General features: G+C 40.1%; 1 protein-coding gene across 8 annotated transcripts in view; it reads right to left on the bottom strand.

Moving 5' to 3' along the window:
• The window catches only part of PCDH9 (protocadherin 9), a 709,974-nt gene extending 692,320 nt beyond the window's left edge, over window positions 1-17,654 (bottom strand). For all 8 annotated transcript variants that reach the window (XM_074815557.1, XM_074815559.1, XM_074815558.1 and 5 more), the window contains exons 1-2: window positions 17,047-17,654; window positions 12,645-15,814 (exon numbers count right to left, since the gene is read on the bottom strand). In XM_074815557.1, coding sequence (XP_074671658.1) covers window positions 12,645-15,680 — 3,036 coding nt within the window. In that variant the 5' untranslated portion in view covers window positions 15,681-15,814; window positions 17,047-17,654. The remainder of the gene's footprint in view (window positions 1-12,644; window positions 15,815-17,046) is intronic.
• Between the last annotated feature and the right edge of the window lie 2,587 nt (window positions 17,655-20,241).

The following is a 20,241-nucleotide window of genomic DNA, read 5'->3' as shown; positions in this document are numbered from 1 at the left end:
ACAGATATAAAAAGTCATATGAATTTTTTGTGTTTACAAGAGTGCATCTTCTGGTGCGAGAGTTAATGCACTTTGTGAAAGTTATGCTGTGGTTTATAAGCTTCAGCTGGATGTGGTGGCAGTTCAAATTTCATGACAGAATGCTAACTTATCTTTGCTATTGAAAAAACTAATGAGGTGGTAAATAGTTGCAGAGCGATGTTACATATGCAGGTTTTGCGGGTTTCTCATTATCTGTGTAACTGTATACACGTAAAAGTAATGAAAACCCAAAACAGGCAGCAAAAGCTTAAGGCTTTAAAACTGGAATAGAATTGTGTTAGTATTTTCTGACAGAAATATGATAAATTTAAGCAATCTCAGAAAAAACTCTCAATATTTCAGCTAGAGTTTTCTGCTAGGTCTAAGGTCTCATGGGCAGCGCTTAGGTGAAGATCACAATTAAGCTAACATAGCCAATTTATTCTCATGCTGGTTTTATTCTAGTCCAGGCAATGGCATAATGTTAAGCATTCTTAAGGATTCTCTTTGTTATGCTTGTTGCCTATGGCTTTTAATTGAAGGTGCTATCACAGCATCCCTATCAGACACCAAATGTCATGAGCAGTAGCAAGCAGCAGCACAGTGCAGAGGGCTCTCCTGACCCCCAACTATCTTTACTGAGGACAGCAGGAAGTAAGATATAACACTCTTCAGTAGCTAGAGGCTTCCTGAAATGAACTTCAACAATACTGAACACAAGCTAGGCTTGTATTTATCACTAAGACATGAAAATGTTAAAAAATACCAAGCGTGAGATAGCGAATGTAGAATGTTTTTTAATGTGGTCACCACTGATCCAAAGAATGAAAGTACTGAAATTGGGAAGTGCTTCTATGACATATTTATGACAGATAACAATCATAAATGGCAACAAGAAGTACTTTGTCTGGAGCTGATCTGCACCATCTATAAAGCGTCTTAGTAGGCATTGCATGAAACCGCTCTGCTGAAAAGTGCTCAGCATGCTGCTTTAAACAAGCAGACACAGGGATCACTGACATCCTGTATATCACAGCAGCGCTGCCAGCTTTCTTATTAAAAGAGGAAGTTTTCCTACAAGTCCAGACATCCACACTGAGCTTTTAACCATTTGAAATGTAAAGATACATGAATGTTTTCACCTCTCATCCCAATCTCCCTTTCAAATTGCTGAATTCAAGAAGCACTATCCAGTTACTGAGTTGTAATCTCCATTGTTTTGCTTTGTGATTTACATTTTTTGCTGTTGTTTTCAGAATCAATTTTCTATCATAAGTCTCAGTGAGATACCACACCTATTACAAATTGTGAATGCATTATACCATCTGTGAGAAAAGTATGAACAATCTGATTTTGAAAAAAAGGCAAGTAAGCAAAACATATATTAAATAAATATTTTCTCCACTTGTTTTAACTATGACAGATACAGGATGGCTACAAAAATAGCTAGTGAAATCCAGAAGGCTAGCTGGTACTACAGCATTGCACTGGACTACAGCAGCTGTAGGTGAACATAGATAGAGACGATTTTGGTTGAGTATGTCTATAATACAAATGCTCTGAAGGAAAATGATTCATACAAGCCATTATACCATATGAAACTAGCTTCACTCCTCCATAATGCATATCTAGGATGCCTATATAATATCAATTACCAGTGAATCAGATTTGGTCAGTATTAAAATGCAGGTGCATAGCACTACAAAACCCGCCATCTCTGTTCATCCTACACCCGCTTTTAGCACTAACAAGTGCACTAAACATACTTCAGATTTTGACATGCAACTTAACACCAGATACATTTACCCCCTCAGTTGCAATTATAACCAGAAGGAGCTGTCCCACCTAACATGTCTGCAAAGCCATGGTTATGAAGTTAGGTTTCTGCTTTGCCAAACCTTCAGCTCAGTTTTGCAATCCAAATGTAGTATGTCACTGAGCTACAGAGGGTAAATGTGTTACATATTGCAGGAATAGATTTTCTTCTCATATTTGTATTAATAATTATAATTCATTCTTATTTGATTCTTTTAAATCTACTGGAACAAGTCAAAGCAAGTACCTATCTAGTTTTGAAAGTGTTTTACTTCCCATATTATGTTTCTATCCAGATACACTTCCAAATGCTTCACATCTTTGAATCTTGATGAAGCCAGTTGGTTCACTACAAGTCCTTACCTACAGCAACGTGTGGTTACGACTTGGGTGTGCTACAACAGATCGTACACAAAATGTGCCACTTCTCTACTGTGACAGTATTAATTTGACAGGAAATCTCAGATTTCTAATATGTTTTATGGAAATAAGTGTTCTCAGAGATCGAAAGAGGAGATTAAAAAGAGAAACAAGAAAGGACAGAGACAATATCTCATAAAAGAAAGAGATGTATTTAAGCATCAGCCAAATGACACTATTTTTCATATCATTTATAGTGCAAGCTTGAAGACTAAAATACTCCACAAGCCATTAGTTTCTTGGTACTGTGTGACGGATTAGAATATTTCTTAATCAACTGCTAAAGCACAGAAGGCAGCCAAAGCCTAGATTTGAGCAAAGCTGAGTAATAGTGAAAGGCAGGGATGTTCGGCAGGGATGCTATCAATAGACACATCACAGAACCACAGAAGTGCATCAGTTTCTTAAAACTCTTGAAGAGCGCCTACCATTTTGACAATTTCTTAGTCCAGAATTTGAAAAATCACATTAAGAAACAAAAGTTCTGATTTGTATCAGGGAAGCAGATTAGAAAACCAAAAATGTCACAAGACTCAAATTACTTGCCGAAGGTTCTCTGAAAGCCTACACAGCCCACTCAGAAGTGGTCCTGCTCTACCAGGTAAATATTATGGATTGCGAGGTTTGTTGCAATGTATCAATTCTATAGCAAAAATGAAGAAAAACAAAGTAAGTGCATTTAAATCTCATTCATACAATATATTTTCATCTCATTCACACAAGATTGACATTCATACAATTCATAGCGATAGCCACCTACAGCTTCACTGTCCACCTGGACTGTACCAGTACTCTCAAAAGGATGGCCATCAGAAGTCACGACAAACAGGACTGGGGCGAACCAAGGGTGACTTCCCTTCACTATATCCATGTTTCTTATCTGTTTCTACAATATAGACAAGCATTGCCATTTTTAAGTCATTGCAGTTTGAGGAAGAAAAAAGGGGTTGTAAAATAAAAATAAAATGCCAATCATAGTAGCGGATCACCTATCTTGTCTCATTTTGTATTTCTGCTGATTGACAACCTGGTGCTCTTGCAGCACACAAAAGCAAAAAAAATCAGGCATTCATTTCAAACTGAAATGTTTGACAGATGTAACAGCTTTCTGAAATGAAACTGATGAAATCTCAAATAGGAAAGTCCATCTCCTGTACAGGGGAGAGATTAAATTTCAACAGGCAACGTTTACTGCCCTTATACAGATGCAGATTTAATTTATTTTTTTATTTATCTGGCAGTTGTTAGAAATATGGGAGATGACTAAGGCTTTGCTGTTGGTGCATAGTCTACCTCCTGCTGCTCTAGATGCCACAGACTTCAATGTAATCCACGTTTCAGGGTACTGTTTTCACAAACTGAAGGCAATTTCAAATTCTCTTACTGGTAACACTAGCACTTCACTGATATTTTGACCTGTATTTTTGAAATGGCAAAAGTAAAACAATCTGACAAGTGACTGAAAATTCATACTGCTATAGACACATACCTAAACCAGAGAGGTAAAAGAAGCATTTTTGCACTATAATGCGAACAGCCAGATATGACCAAGGGCAGAGATCAAAAGTTTACAACTTCCTTTTTCTCTACTCACGTTCACAGAATGAGGTATCAAGGAACATGCAGTGTTGAGGAAAAACAGAAATACTTGAAACAGCACCAGAACAAAATAACTGGTGTTTCATTGCACCGTCTTCCTAAAATAGACAGCTGTACAAATGGCCAGATAACAATTTAATAAAAACTCAGTAAAGGCCTTTCTGTTGATTCAGGAGCCTTTGAATTTGAACCATAATCTAAAGAATAATTTCCCAAAGGCAACTGTGCATATTATACAATTTTGTATGCATATACACTATTCAAATAATGCATTTACTTAAAGAAATACATACCCTTAAAGCCCTTCTCTCGACTTCAGTGAGAAAAGTGGACTGGATCATACTCTTCACTGGATCATACTCTTCACTGGTATGGGATGCATCTCACCCAACTGTATACATCAGCTTTGGGAAACAGTTTAAACCAGCATATTTTCTTTAGGGTAAAGTAGATCATGAACCCAATGAAACAAACTAGATTTGGCATACAATTAGAAGTTAGACAAGATGAATCCCACCATAATGTCAGCAGAAGCAAAATCAGGTACCGTGTGCACAGGTGCTAGCAGCTAAGTACACTGTTGAAAATTATACAAATCATAGTTTTTGTGAACACCATTTACAGAAATTAGGCTAGATCCACAATCAGAAGTTGGGCACCTGAAGCAACCATAATGATCAGATATATTCATTACATGCTGCAAGGAGAGGGACTGGCATAGCAACAGTATTCCCAAAACCTACCCTACTAAAAACAGGGATTAAATATCACTTCCCTTCAGGCTCTGCATCTTATTCTACACAGGAAGGAGGTGTTCTCTTAAATCAAAATTCATGAGTCTGCATCCTATTCTGGAGCTCATGGACTCCTTCCTGTAAAACCAAACTTTTGCTAAAACTTTCTTCCAAAACATACTGGTAGGAGAAGACAAGAGACTCACATAAACCTCAGTGGTGAAAGTATTCCACTATGAAGTTCAGTTGCAAATTGTTTCTTTCTCTTAACGAATGTGAGTAAACACTTCCTATAATAACCTGATATATACGTCATATATACATCATATATAGAAACATACGTATTTTACAGACACCTTTACATTAGAAACACAATTGCCTCCATAACCTTATGTATTTTGAAGGAGCACAGATTATGTGACAGAAGTTTGCATCTGTCAGGTTTAGCCATTTAAGAGATATTACTGTTAGCTACCAATAGCAAGAGACTATAAGAATGGTAAATACCATTCATAACTGAAACATGGTCTTCCTCTTACTTTTTTTGGTGTTTTAAAGGCTATATGACCATATAAGGCATAGGCTAAAATCACTCATTTGATCAAAAATACTGTTCAGGTAGATATTTAACATTTTTTAACATTTAAGAAAATCAGTCACAGAATTTTCTTACTAGTAACACATGAAAGCCTAGGAGGTACTAAGAATATCCTGCAAATTACAAATAGAAGTAGTTGCATCTAACACTTACTTTGGCTGGAAGGAATGAGGGAGAATGTATGAATATCAGTTTGAGGCTACTAAGTGTTTTACAAATCAATATCAATAGCTATCCTCTTTCAGCTATCAGCCAGTGAGAATATCCGATTTTTTTTGGAGTGGGGAGAGGTTGCTATTTTAAAATGCTACCTAGATCTTGTATCTGCAAACCTGGGGGACGAAACAAATGAAGGAAGAAAAATCTGACAGCTGATCCTCCACATGTTATCAAATTCAGCTCAAAATAAAATGATCTTTAATTCACTTGACTCCCAATTAATTTTACATATTTTCTAGATTTTGGAAATATTATCTCAACATCATCCTATTGCTTTTAAAAAGAAGTTAACATCAGGAAGAGCTGCAGATGGCATAAATCAGCAGATTTACCCCAGTTTGGGTTTAGCTTCAAATGTTGAACTGGTACTCTAAGAAAGGGCTCCTTATATTCCTCTTGTAGCAAGAAGTGTGCATATTCCAGAACAACTTCCAAGTAATAATATTGATATTTGTGCACAAAAAAATCCAGTGTGGCATTTCACAAAAGAAGTGGCAAAACTACAACATCAGCTCATAGGAAACTACAGACACTACACACCAACACATCCTGACAAATGCTGAATTACTCAGTTTTCCCTCTGTGCAACAGAAGATGGAGGACAACCCATGCCAAGTCTTTAAACCAAATTTCCCCTGCAACTGACTAGCTGCAAAAGAAATAACAGACAAAGAAGGGATAACTTTTGAGACTGATACAATTTAGACAACTCAGCATGACTACAAATCAAATTTTAACCACCTTTCTCTGCATTATCACACATAACCCATGGTACTCATAAAAACTAAAAACTAAATTGAGAATGCAGGCCAAATCTTTCCCAGATTTGAAAGTCCCATTTCTTTTAGTAAGATCAATATGAATTTACTATTAAAATTTTAGTGGCCCCAATGCTTCCCTGAATCTTTAGGTCCTAGGAACAATCTACACATGGTTTTCTGGTGTCTTCTGTCAGTAATGGCTATTTCTGTTTCCAGAGAGAGTTTATAGCTCACTAGAACACAATCCATTACAACAAAATTATTGCAACTGTATTAGAAGGAACTTTTTTGTATGATATCTTAATTACAAAGGAACAGTTAAAATTATATACATTTTGCATCTAGACAAGCACTTAAAATCTGTTAGGTACTATGCTAAAGCCCCTTATGTGGCAAATATCTTGCTAAAAGACACTAATGGAAACAAACAAAAGATGCTCCCCTCCCCCCAAAGTTCAGTAAAATATGATAGCATCCATTCATTTCTTATCTACAGTCTGGGAAATCTTTTTTCCAGTCAATGGAATGTTATCTCATGTAAACCAGAAATGAACTGATTAAATGCTCACATCAGTCTATTGGGATAAATCATTTTACATACATTTCACCACAGGCTGGAAAGTCAAAGCAGAAATAAAAGAAGAAGAAATACATGATTTTGTGTGTGTTTGGTTTTCCTTCAGTGAAGACATAGACATTACAAAATGTATGTGAGATGGCTGTACTCAAGTAGCAACTGAGGAAACTTCTGAGTACAGATTTTACAGATGACCATGATATTTTCTGGAAGAAGTGATACCAACAGTTCAGTTATCACCTGTAATTCCTGTTAGATCTTTCAGAACATGATATGTGTGTTTTGTCAGTTATATTCTGTATGTTCAATGCAATTAAATGCTAGAGTAAGAAGATACAGCATGTCCTGAAATAAATGAAACTTGAACTCGGCTATTCTTCAACTGAATTTGCCTAGATAAGGATTGGTTCATTAGGTATTATGTATCTGCCCTTGTATAGAATATGTATATATGGGCAGTGCTATTGCAAAAATAAGAACCCTAGAACTGATGAAGCAATCTTACTTAGAACTTGAAACCTGCACTTCAGACAGGTAGACTGTGCCCATAAAGACTTGCTGAATGTAAATGGGTCACAGTTTTCATATCTTTAACATCTGTTGTTTATACCCAAGAAAGCACATCAGGGGCAAGAAAATTAATTCCCCAATTGCTGTCAACCGAGTTAGGGAACAGCAATAAACAGCTTACTGTAAGCCTCTAGCTACAATAAAATTGCTGTCAATAAAGTGTGGCTGATATGGTTTTGCTGTGCTAGAAGAATAGATTCTTTGGAAGTGAGAATTTGAAATGGAAACTAAAAAGATCCTCTCTTGTTCCTATATACAAAAGAACATTATCACAAAATTCCAATAGCATTAAACTCTCAAGATCCGGTTCTCACTCCCATGTGTGGCACAAATTTATTAGCATTTGTGAAACTTTGCCTTTGCACATTTAGGACAGATGAGACCCCAGTGATTCTGATAAAAATCTTTTGCATAGGAAACGTTTAAAGAGAAATGAAGCTTGCTAAGCTTTTACTGTTGGTATCTGTATATACAAAATGTTCCCTACTCTAGTTTAGCATTTCTACTGTCACTATTGAAAATGGTATTATAGCTTAGGGTTATGTTCAGATTTCCATTATAACCCCCAGTTTTCACATGCTCTTAACTTTCTGAAAAATTCTTCTTTTCAGCTGAAATTTTCTATGCTTGGTCTCAGCTCAAAGATGAATTTCTTTAGACAGTTGAGCAAAATCTGTTAACCTATTTTTCAGCTATACAAGGATAGAAAAAATACACTGTACATTTTTACCATTTCTAATACTTTAGTATAGATATAGATATATAAATATACAGTACTAGAAAACAGTTTAATTTTACATGCAGACGTTCTTCCAGGTGACTAGTCCTCACCCAAGACTAATATCCATGCTAACACAAAAAATAAATTAAGCATAAAAAAGAAACAACAGAATTGAATTTTTTTTATACTCAGTGGTAAAGCAAGACCACTAAAAATAATACCGCGTACAGAATTACGGAATGCTACGGTTACAGAATTTTAATATTTGCAGGTGACATAGACTCTGCACTGCTGTTCCAATGCAGATTTCCATCAACTTATGCACCTTGAAATTGCCACTCTCAGCGTATCAATTTAAGTCATTAATGTTTTCAGCTTTTCTTTTCTCTTACATAAACCCTAAAGTTACAAATTTAAACACTCCAGAGCAAGATAACATCAATTACATTTGCCACAGAAAGCTTAAGTGATGTGCATTGATCAGCGGGAGCCTGGCTACTCATTCCTTGATCAGGCAAGAAGCCCATTGACTGAAAAAGGAGTAAAGCAACCTCCACAGAGCTTATGTTATTGACTATATGATTAAACATATACCTTAGTATGGAATGCATTTAATGTGTCAGTCAAGCCCCAAATCCTTAATTTCTGCCATCAGAGCACAGAAATAAAAGGACAGCGTTAACATGTATTTAGTTTTCCAGAAGCTGCTAGAACTGTGCATGTTTCCAAAATTTATAAATTATCATCTTGATTCAGAAAAGTGCTTAGAGTGTGCTTACGGCTGTCTTTCTTGAAGACATCTGAAGTAATTTGGGCTTTAAGGATCTGCTTCAGTCCCACCACTTTAAATGAAAGTTAAGCACATGCCTATATGCTATCTGATTAGGAATGAAGACTGAAGGTTTTGCTCATAACCCATACTGATACACATTTTTAAAGCTGTGCTATTTGTCACTGTTGTACTTCAAATCTGATTAAATGAAGTTGTTATAATTTAAAACTGGGATAACCATGGTAAATTGGCCCTAATTTCTTTTATTATTTAATCTATTGTTAATCTAATGACACTGAGTAGGAGGTTTTTGTCTGTTTATTTGCTTCTTATAAGACGCCTTTCACATAGAAGAATACAACATGTCGTCTTCTACTGTATTTCTATATAGCTGTTTGGTGTAGTGACTTACTAATTTGATCAGCATTTTAAAGTTCAATCAAATACTGAAAAGAACACTGATTGAGAAGCCTGCATAGATTTCAGTATTCTTTATGAGTCATAACACTGATTTTGGAAGCTTAGCTATAAAGCTGGTGGTGTGCAACATCCTTTCCATATTCCTCATTATGTGAATTAGCATTTAGAACAATCCCAAGTTCAAGTATTCAAAAATGCTCTTTTCAGAGCATCCACCAGGTTTACTGCAAGATAGGCACTTGAAGAAGGCTTTGGTTTTTATACTGGGTACTTCTGAAACATCAGCCTGTGCAATTCAAAGTGACATGTGAAGACTTAACCACAGAATTTCCACTAAATGTATTGATGATTGCACAGAAATTTCCCAGCAAAAAAATACTAAGAAATTCGTACTGAACAATCTATTTTTGAATTCTAAAAGCTTTCTGACTTAGGACCCAGTTCTAACAGATTTCTAGGGCCAAGCTCCCATTAAAAGTAACAGGATTTTGCTTGCATGAAGTCCAAGTGTGGACTTAGGTCTCAGCTCTCTATAAATATTAATGTATCTGCAAGATACATTGCATGTGTATTTACCTTGGACTGAAAGAAACTGTAAGTAAAAATGGAGGCTGCTAGTATTTCTTACATATATATTAATCCTGGTTTTCTTCTTTCCCTATCTTGACATCCTTCCCAACAATTCCCACACCCTTTGCAAACCACATAAAGAAAACTTGCCAAATATATAGGCAACTTAATACAACTTCTAACATTAGATACAAAGAAATTTTGTTAAACCTCTAGAAAACAGTACAGTGGCAAAGAACTAAGTATCTCTTCCTAAACGAATTTTTTAAAATGTTTTTCAGATACCATAGCATTAACACATGCTACTAATCAGTAGGATTTTTGAGTCTGAATACTTTGCTTAAAAGCCATACTCTATCACAAATCTAAAAAAAAAGACCTATGAAAGTGTATTTAACTCCTGGGCCAATGAACATTAACTAAAATGCATCCTAATTTCAGGATTTACAGACAGAATAATAGGAAGGCTGCTAATGCTGGCTATACTCCTCCAGCCAAAAGTGACACGAGGGCATAAAAAGGTTATGTCCTGTAACACTCATCATTGGGAAAAAAAAGACACTATCTCCTTCCCCACAGAATAAAAATACACAAGCTCAGTTTAGATAACTGTCTACCTAAGAAGGAGTTATATTTTCAGTTACATATTACAGCTTTTGCAGGGAGCAATCCAATTTACGTGATATGAGTATCTGCTAATTTCAAAAAGGATTCAGTAAGACTTCAGTGGAATTTGCATCAGGTCCATATACAGGTATAATGACTGATGCTATTACTAAACTGAAAGCGGTGTAGTTAATGTAATGAACACAGGTAACTGAAAATACTGCCAGTAGGTTTTGTTTGGTGACCCCCTCCTCAATTTCACTGTGCGGAGCTTATACATTCTGTCAGTTAAGTAATTTTTTGGGTCTTAACTGCCTCTAGACACTGTGGGAGATTAAGTCTGAGTTTTCTAATAGAGTTCGATAAAGCTAATTTAAACTAAATTAACAACATCTCAGAACAGAAAAGGAATGTGTGGGTTGGGGGTGTTACATTTTGTAACCAAAACTGGGGAGAAAACTTCAGACAAGTAACCACAGATTGTGCACAGCTCTTCTATAAATTTGTTGAGTTTTTTTTTTTAAATTGGTACTTTTTTTAACTTATGCTGACAGTACGTGTATGGTGCTGTGTAACAGCCTGAAGACGGCTCCGAGTATACCCTTCTTTAAAGTCCTTCGAAAGGTTAAGGTTTTGTGAGAATCTTCTGTGATGTTTTCAGTGTCTCTTAAGTACGAGTTGTTTTAGAGCAGTTACTTTAGCAGAACTGCCTCAAAAGTGCTTGTTTTATTCTTAGCATCTTGTTAGTGTGACACCTTACAGACACCCAAAGTCAAGACACAGTTCTGGGAACGTCACATTCATCTCAGATAAGGCTAATGCAACAGCAAGAGGATGACTTTATCCTAAACTTGGCTACTGTCAAAATCTTTTTGCAAAGACAAGCCTAAATGTGTCTCACTTGATTCTCTAGGATTCATATCCCTAATAAATTCAGACAAATCACCACCGCTTGGAGGGTACAGCGCCAGCAGGAATACGAACGCGACTCCTAACACCTACGAAGTCGGTGCAGTGAAAGCGAACCGCTAAGGAAGCTGCCTTGCAAACACGCAAACTTAACTACTGACCACTCCGGTGCAACCATCATTAAATAAAAGGTTCTTTGGCTGTAATATCAGCTTGATCCTTCCCTCCCCCCTCCTCCCAGCTACTGCAGGGCTGGCGCCGGGCCAGCGCGCGCGGCGTGGTGCCTTAGCGCCATCTACAGGCCGCGCCGAGACGCCACTGCAGCGGCCACCGGCAAGCACCGATAAAATAAATTAGACAGCGCCGCATTTAAATCTTTATTAGCAAGGAATTATTAGACCTAAGAAAAAGTAATGCTGGATTTGGTTGAAATATGAGTTTCTCAGCCTTCTAATCCCTCTTCATATGGCGTATTTCACAGTTTAAAATGAGTTATGACAGATCACTTATGCATTACCAAGATGAGAAAATATTTACAATGGGCTGACTTTTTTTCTGCATAATTCAGATGTATTCAGAGAACGCATTCCTTTCAAAAGTATGCTTTGGCCGTTTTTTAAAATATGCAACAAACTGTCTATGCGATATGAACTTTCATCTATTACAACAAAATCATTTTGAACTCAAAACAGAGGAAGACTTCCGTATGGCTTAGTTATATCCTACCAACAAACCACGTGCTTCACAGATGAAGTAGCTTGGAAATTTGGCTGTCTGTTCGGAAAAAAATTAACCCCTTTAGTAACACTAACTTAGCAAAGTTCCAAATCAGCTTGAGCTGTGAAGGAAACTCAAGCCAACTCACTCTGAAATTTGAAACTGAATGTACATATCCCTTCAGTCTTGAAACAGTCAAATTTTCTGATTGAAATTTGGCATATAAGGAAACAGTTTTTCTTCTTCTATAACTTTTACATTTGGACAGTCAAATACCGGGGAGAAAAAAAAAGGGTTTTTTTCAGTTTTGTTTATGCACATGTATGTGCCCATGCACAGATGCATAACAGTCCTTTAACAATCAGTGTTCTTCAAAACACAAAGTATCAGAGGCATTCTGCAAATACATGGTTAAGCCCCAGATAAATGATAAAGGGGTCAAGTTTTTTTGTTTGTTGTTTGTTTTGCTTTTTTTTTTTTGTTCCCCCCGTAATAGAATAAAATTAAATTAGACTGAAACAAAAAAAAAAACCCCACAACATAGTGGCACTTTTAATACTGGTTGATCGGGCACTTGTATGCAGTACTTATAGACCAGTAAAAGTGCTCGTTTACCTGTCTGGTGTGTAAGGGGCCCTTTGTCTTGAAGCCTCCTTGGGAACTGCACTCTGAGGCACTGAAGTGATCTGAACTAGTGGAAGAGCGTTTGGAAAGGGTGTCACAACCACCAACAAAGGTGTTGTCCAACGGGAGTTCCTGAATCACATGGTGCTTTTTCACTGAAACTGGAGTGTCAGGTTTGAGATGAAAAGCAGACTGCGGAGAGGCAGATTTGTAATGCTTGGCAAGATCAGGACTGTTAGGCTTAAAGGTTGTTGGTGGTGCTGTGCCCCAATCAAATCTTCCTATACTTTGTTCCTCCAGCTCCGCTGGAAGGCTTATTGTCCCGTTGATAGGTTCGTGAACTGCATCATCAGGTTTAGACTCCTCAATGGTCACAAAGTTCAAAAGAGAGCTCTTCGGAGATTTCCTTTTCTTCCTTTTCTTTTTCTTGTTTTGCTTGTTCTCCTGATTGGGAGACATCCACTCAGCACCTTGCTTGCTCCTCTGGGCGGCTTTGAATCTGGATGCATGTCGACAACGAACAAGAACCGTGACAAATATCACCACTATGACAACCATGGCACCTGCCACAATGGCGATCATGATCGTGAGATAGTCCTCATTTTGGTAGGGTTGGCTACTGTCTCCTATGGTCCGGTCCAAAGGCGTTTCCATAGTCCTGCGTATCAAGTCATAAATATAAGAGGCATTTCCAGCAGTATCATTTACATACAAAAATACAAGCACAAGAGTATGAAGGGATTTGGGATAACCCAGATCACTGATGTTGACAACTAAGCGATGCAGCCCCACATCATTAGGAGTTGGTTTTTCTTCCAGAGTGATATTACCTGTCACTGGATCAATCCGAAACAAACCCTTGTTATTTCCACTTACGATTGTGTACTTAAGCTCGGCGTTCATTCCAGTGTCTATATCCACAGCAAAGACTTCAGCTACCACCGATCCTGGAATTGCTGAGAGTGGCACTAGCTTAAAAGAAGTATTAGAAGGTGGGTAGATGACAACAGGGCTGTTATCGTTAACATCCATGACGTTTATGGTTACTTTCGCTGTAGAAGAGCGAGGAGGTTGCCCTCCATCCACTGCCTTAACATCAAAGGTATAGGAGCTCTGTTGTTCTCGATCAAAAGAAACATTGGACTTTATAACTCCAGAGTATGGATCCAGCACAAAGTTTTCATTGTCATTCAGGATTGAAAGGGTCACTGCTTTATTTTCCCCAGCATCGGCATCGGTCACCGTGATCACCCCCACTGTGCTATACTTTGGTAAGTTCTCCGATACGAAAAACTGGAAGTGATTATGAGTAAATTTGGGACTGTTGTCATTTTCGTCCAAGACAGTAACAATTACAGCTGCTTGACTCTGCAAAGGAGGGGTGCCATTGTCTCGGGCTGTAACAGTGAAAATGAAACGTTCCTGCTCTTCTCTGTCAAAAACTCTGGAGGCTGTCAAAACTCCTGTCTTTCGATCCAGATCGAAAAAGGAGGCATTAGGGCCAAGCTGATAAACAATGTCTGCATTTTTCCCACTGTCTTCATCTGTGGCACTAATAGTTGTTAAGTATAGACCACGACGGTTGTTTTCAGAAACTGACAGCTCAATTACAGGCTGGCTGAAAATCGGAGGGTTGTCATTTTCATCCTCCAGTTTAACTCTTACCAGGGCAGTCTGGTTCAAACTGGGCTTGCCAGAATCAGAAGCAACAATTTTAAAGCTGAATTCTTTGGTGCCCTCATAGTCCAACAAGGAAGAGGTCTCTAACAAATACTGGTTGTCGTAAACCGCCTTCAAGTGGAAGGGGACCTCTCTCTCAATGAAACATATCACTTTGCCATTCACATCAGTGTCCTTATCTGAAACTGTAATTAGGGCAATCTTTGTATTGATGGGATCTTTCTCAGATAAGTACACTGTGCCATTGATGGGACTTATTATGTACCTGAGGTCTATGTTAGGAGGGTTATCATTTACGTCAGTGACATTGATGGTAACAGTTGCCCGAGCCGGTGTAGAGCTACCATCACTAGCCAGCACTGTCACTTTGTGGATAGCAGTCTCTTCTCGATCTAAGGACCTCTGAACTGTAATCAGCCCTGTAGTGTTGTTTAAAGCAAAAAATCTTTTGGTTGCAGGGGCGACTTGGGCACCAAAAATATATCTGATTTCTGCATTGCTGCCTATATCTGCATCTGTAGCATGAAGCTGAATTACAGAAGTGCCTACAGGGGCATTCTCTGGTATATGAACCTCTACCTGACTCTCTTTAAACACTGGCCTGTTATCATTGACATCACTTACTGTGACTTGCAGGATGGCTGTGCTGGATTTCTGGGGGGTACCTCCATCCTCCACTTTGATTTTCATCACGTAAGTGTCCTTTTGCTCTCTGTCCAAGTTCTGCTGCACGATCAGCTGCGGCCATTTCTCTCCTTCTGGAGTTTCTACAATATCCAGTCCAAAGACACTCTGCCCATTTAACAACTCGTAGTGCTGCACACCGTTGAAACCTGTGTCAGGATCTGTTGCTGATGGGATTGGAAAACGACTGTTGATCAGAGTGTTTTCTGGGATGGAGATATTGATGACAGGGGATGGAAACATAGGTGCATTGTCATTAGTATCCTTTACAATTATTTTTATTTTGATCAGCCTAAAAAAGTCATTGGGGAGAATCACCACTTCAAGTTCAAAGAAACACTCGTTTTCTTCTGCATAGGAAGCTCCAGCACAGAGTTTTTCTCTGTCTATTCTGTTGGATGTCGTAAAGATTTCCCCAGTGGTACTGGACACTTTGACCAGAGGGGCATCCCCTGCTTTAGACACCAGTCTGTAGACAAGGCTGGCACTGGTCCCTGTGGCAGCATTGATGTGAGAAATGTTCAGGTCCTTTGGTATGTTCCCTATGGGTACGTTTTCAGGCAGCTCCTCTCTAATAGTGTAAATAAGTTCTTGAGCTATAGCAGAATCCAGCCTTAAACAGGCAATCAAAGCGGCCAACAGGTAAAAATCCCTCAGGTCCATGATAATGTTTTTATTCTTTTTTCCCAGATTTTAGGACTTAAAGGTTTCCACAGAGGAATGATGCGCGATTTGCAAGAGGAGGCATGCATGGACTGCAGGATGCATTACATCTCATTTCTTATTTGGAGACAGCACTGTCAACACAACCACACAGAACAGCATTATTGGTTTTTTAGGCATGACAAATCCACAATCTCCAACTACTACTTGTTTTTGCAATACACGCTTGCAGCAGTACATTTTCCTACTGCTCCCTTTTACAAGCAACCCCTCTGGACAAATGCACCAATATCCCGTCAGCTGCATTTGCACAGAGTGAGAATGGAAATAACTACTTGCAGGATTAAGGGTAGCTGCCGTTTCAACACGTACTTTCTGAATAATTTCTTGGTAGACCGTGTAATCCGTAACGTGCATTCCCCCTCTACCCTCCTCCACCCAGTCATTTGGTGCAAGTAAAAAATCTTCCCGCACTACTTCTGGATTCTAACTGCTATGTCAGCTGCCAAATGTAATTTGTTGTTTGCTTCCACGTATTTTTTAGCTCTTGAAAAACAGATTTTTCTCTGTTCCTTGTGCCTTGCATCCCCCTCTATAGCTATGGTACTGGGAAATAACCACCCGGACATGCCGCTGCTGCAGCAGTCGTCACTGGCTACTTCACATCCCTGTTAACTGATGAGACAATAACAGGACTTACAGTTTCTTACACTCTCAGCTCAACGTTTCCTCTCCAGATGTTGGATACTTCTCCTTCTGTTTAATACCCTTAAACTTTCTTTGTTTGTTTTTAAACACAGTCTAAATCAGGAGGCTGGAAATTCCAAATGCAACTTAGGAGCAGCCAGCATGTTTACAGATGGGGGGGGGGAGGGGGGGGGGGGCGGGGGGGAATGTATTTTCTGATGACGAGAGGAGGAAAAAAGGTGCAGCCTTTGCCCATTGACACTGGTCTCCCTTCAGGATGTTATTAGCAGCTGCCACACATAAATACTGCAGACTAATAATGCAGGTGAAAAAAAAAGAAAGCGACAGACAGACTTCTGTTTGCATGCTCTGCTAACCGCGAATTATCCGGGTACAAGGCTGCCAGCACCTACAGTTTGGCGGAACCGGGCAGCCCCTAAGCACTAATCTTATCTGCATTAAGCTGCACGATAGCTGATGCCCGTGATTACTTCCAGCAGAGTGATGCAGGTAGGGATGCAGAGACAGCGAGTAGGTGAGCCTTTGCCACCAACATCAACTGAATCCGAAACACTGATTCTTTCCCTAGATAAATATACTGCGTGTTGGCTTTTTTTTTTTTTTTTTTCCCCCTCTTTAAACGAAATGCATCACAGTGTATGGGTAACTTTGCACTTACGTTGGTTGTCTACCTTTGACGATCTGCTGCAGCTAAGCAATGATCTGTTCCAGCAGATACAGCACAATGCATCTGGTAAACCACCAGTTTTGGAGAAATCAGCAGCAGGCAAATGCTTCCTCCTTGAGATATGTGTTGCTTCGGGGTGGCAAATCAGCAACTCCAGGGAAGAAATTCACAGTTCTGTCGTTAGTCATCCTCTCCACGTTTCGTTTCTATTAGGCGGCGATCCTTCGGGTGTTTAACGTGCACGCAACAACCCAAACAAACAGCAAGCAAAAATCCGGTGCACTTCTTTAGACCGGGGGTATTTTCCACTCTGCACTGCACACAATTTCCATCCCTCTCTCAGAAGAGCAGAGGCAGCTACATGAAGTCTGCAACTTCTTACTGGAAATGACAAGAGTTGGTCTGGCGGTTCTTCTCTCTCCCTCTTTATCTCTGGGGTGATAGTTGCCCACGGGGGAAAAAAAAAAAAAAAAAAAAAAAATCCTAATAGGTTATTGCTTTAGTGACGGGAGGAAGCGACGGCGCTTTCCCTCCTCCCTCCCAGCCTCTCTCCCTCACACACGCTCTCTCCTTCTCTCTCTCTGAACTGAAATTCTTGATATAACTCTCAATAAGCCCAGGGGGAGGGTGTGAGCGGCGCTAAGCCCCCCCTCCCGCCGCACCGCATTGGCCCGCGCCGGCGGGGGCGGTGGATGGCGGAGCGCGGCCCTGGCATTGGCCGCCGGGCACGTCGCTCCCCGGGCCGGCCGGGCGGCGGGGGCGGCCGGGCGGCGCAGCGTCTCCGCGCCGCGCGGAAGGGATCGGCGGGGTGCGCGGGGCCGCGCCGCGGCGGGCGGGGGACGGACGGACGCGGGCGCGGAAGCAGGCGCGGGGCGGGGGGTCGCGGCCACCCGGCGGGCGGGAGCTCCGCGGTCGGCGGGGGGGAGCGCAGCAGGGGTCGGGGCCGCCCCGGTGGGCGCGGAGGGGGCAGAAAGGATCATCGGGCTTGCGAGTAGCCCCGAGGCAATCCGGAAAAAATAAGGATGCGGTGTGGGTTTGGGTTGGCGGTGGGTTTGTTGGTTTGGGGTTTTTTTTTGGGGGGGAGGCGGTGTGCTCAGAGCGCGCTCGGTCCCCGTTGCGCGGGGGAGCGGGAAGCGCCGCCGGCCGCGGTGCGGTTGAGAGTGCGGCGCGGAGCGCTGGTGGCCGCGCAGCCTCCGCGGCCCCCCGCGGGGCCGCCGCCCGGCGCCGCGCCGGAGGAAACACCCTGCCGCGGCCCTCCTCCGCGCGGTTCGACTTTATGTTTAATCCATGCCTTTTCATCTATAATTCACGCTGCTCTGACTCCAGCCCTGTCTCGGCTCCCATTTACGCCTGCACACCTTTCTCCTTCCCCTTCCCGAAGGGTCAGCCGAGATACTTGCTGAGGAGGGAGGGAGCTGCTCTGCTGCTTTGGGTTTTGTCTGCTTAAACATTGAACTGGAAAACATTCCTCTCTGTGGTTTGATAAATAATAAAAGTGATCATTTCGCCTTCCCCGTAAATGACACAGGTAGATTATCCAGCTAGCCACAAAGAAGCATCACCAGCCTGGAAGACAGTGTAATAATAAAATGCCAATGTATTACGATACGAGTGACCTCAGAAGTGTGACAAGAAGATGATTATAGTGCATTATATATAGTGCATTATATGTAGTGCCTTTTTCAACGTTGTCTGAAGCATGAATGAACCTTCATTTGGCGGCGCTTTTATTGCTAGCTTTTCTCAGCTTGAACTTGCAAGCCGTATGACACAGTACCTATCCAATTTAGTACGCCCAGGTACATGGCCACCCTGGCTGCTGTTTCTGGTTAAGCCTTTCAAATATATGTGCATACAAAAACAAAAAGCAAAGATAACATCAGCATTTGACTTTTTCTGGATGCGGTACTATAGATAATTTACACATTTTCAGTTGATAGCATTGGCCAGCTGGAGATCTGAGTTCCTACCTTGAAGATTTTACATTTTCAGATGCAGGCTCCTACCTTTAGTCTCCCATATGCATCTGCACATACGACACACCGTTAACTGATGGTGGAAACTGCTTGTATCTGTCAGAGGTCAGTAATTTGCATGGCTTGGTATTCTGTGGTACATGCTAATAAATGTACGTATCTTTGCCAGTCATATGGATGCAGACACTGTCGTGAACGTTGCACGTCCTGTAATCCTATGATGTGTAAAGATTAAACACTCTTAGTTCTGCTGTGCTTTGTATTTGTGTCCAAAAGACTCCTGTTACAGATACACACAGAAAAAAATTGATCCTGGTTTTGATGACATCAAGTAGTGGTAGCAAACGGAACTGAATCTAATAATAGTTTAAGAAAAATGTTCATTATGTAATACTGAAAGGATGACTAGAGCCCCAGCATTGAAAGTCAAACAAGTGACATGAAGGAGCAACCTCACTGCCAAACCACTTAGAAAAAGAACTCTGTGAATGAATTAAGTACACATTTCTTCCGTCTTTTAAAATACAAAGCAGAACAGCCATTAATAAAGAAGATAATTAGAACTACTAGCATTCTGTGTAATGCAGTCTGCCTCTGAAATACGGCATGTTTATGTATGCGTTAATAATGCACACATTTTTCCTGACACTAGTCATATCACAGCAGTATGGCAATACAGACGTTTTATAGCCTCGTTCTGGTAACATCACAGGCATATAACATTCTTATTCTAATCACACCATAGTCATTTCAATGTCACATTGTAGTCACATCACATAGCCTGGTAATAATTATTTAACTTTATTGCTAAGCTGAATAGTTTTCTGTTTGCTCAGGGATGACTTTAACTTGTAGTCAGAACTGATTAGCACATACTCATAAATGAGCTTTTCTCATGTACACAGGTTTAGCCTCATGAAAAGTTAGGAAGAGGAAAAAAAAATTTCAATGAACTTGTGGCTGTTGGATTTAAACTCAGTATGGTCACAAGTCACAATAATAGCGTATTTTTGCTGTTTTCTGAAGTTCAGAAAGCAAAAGATGTTTACGTGCAGATCTGTCATGTTTGCATGCTTGCTTTAAAATGTAGTGCTTTAACTAATCGTACGTTATCAACCCCATGTAAGAGGCAGGTCTTCGGATCGTAGTGTTTGCACAACACCTTGTAAAATTGAGGCCCAGAGTGCCAAAGGGGCTAGAACTGTCACAA

Source organism: Strix aluco, chromosome 2 (genome assembly GCF_031877795.1).
Source record: "Strix aluco isolate bStrAlu1 chromosome 2, bStrAlu1.hap1, whole genome shotgun sequence".
NCBI classification, from domain to species: domain Eukaryota; kingdom Metazoa; phylum Chordata; class Aves; order Strigiformes; family Strigidae; genus Strix; species Strix aluco.
This window is presented reverse-complemented; position numbering and strand designations above follow the sequence as displayed.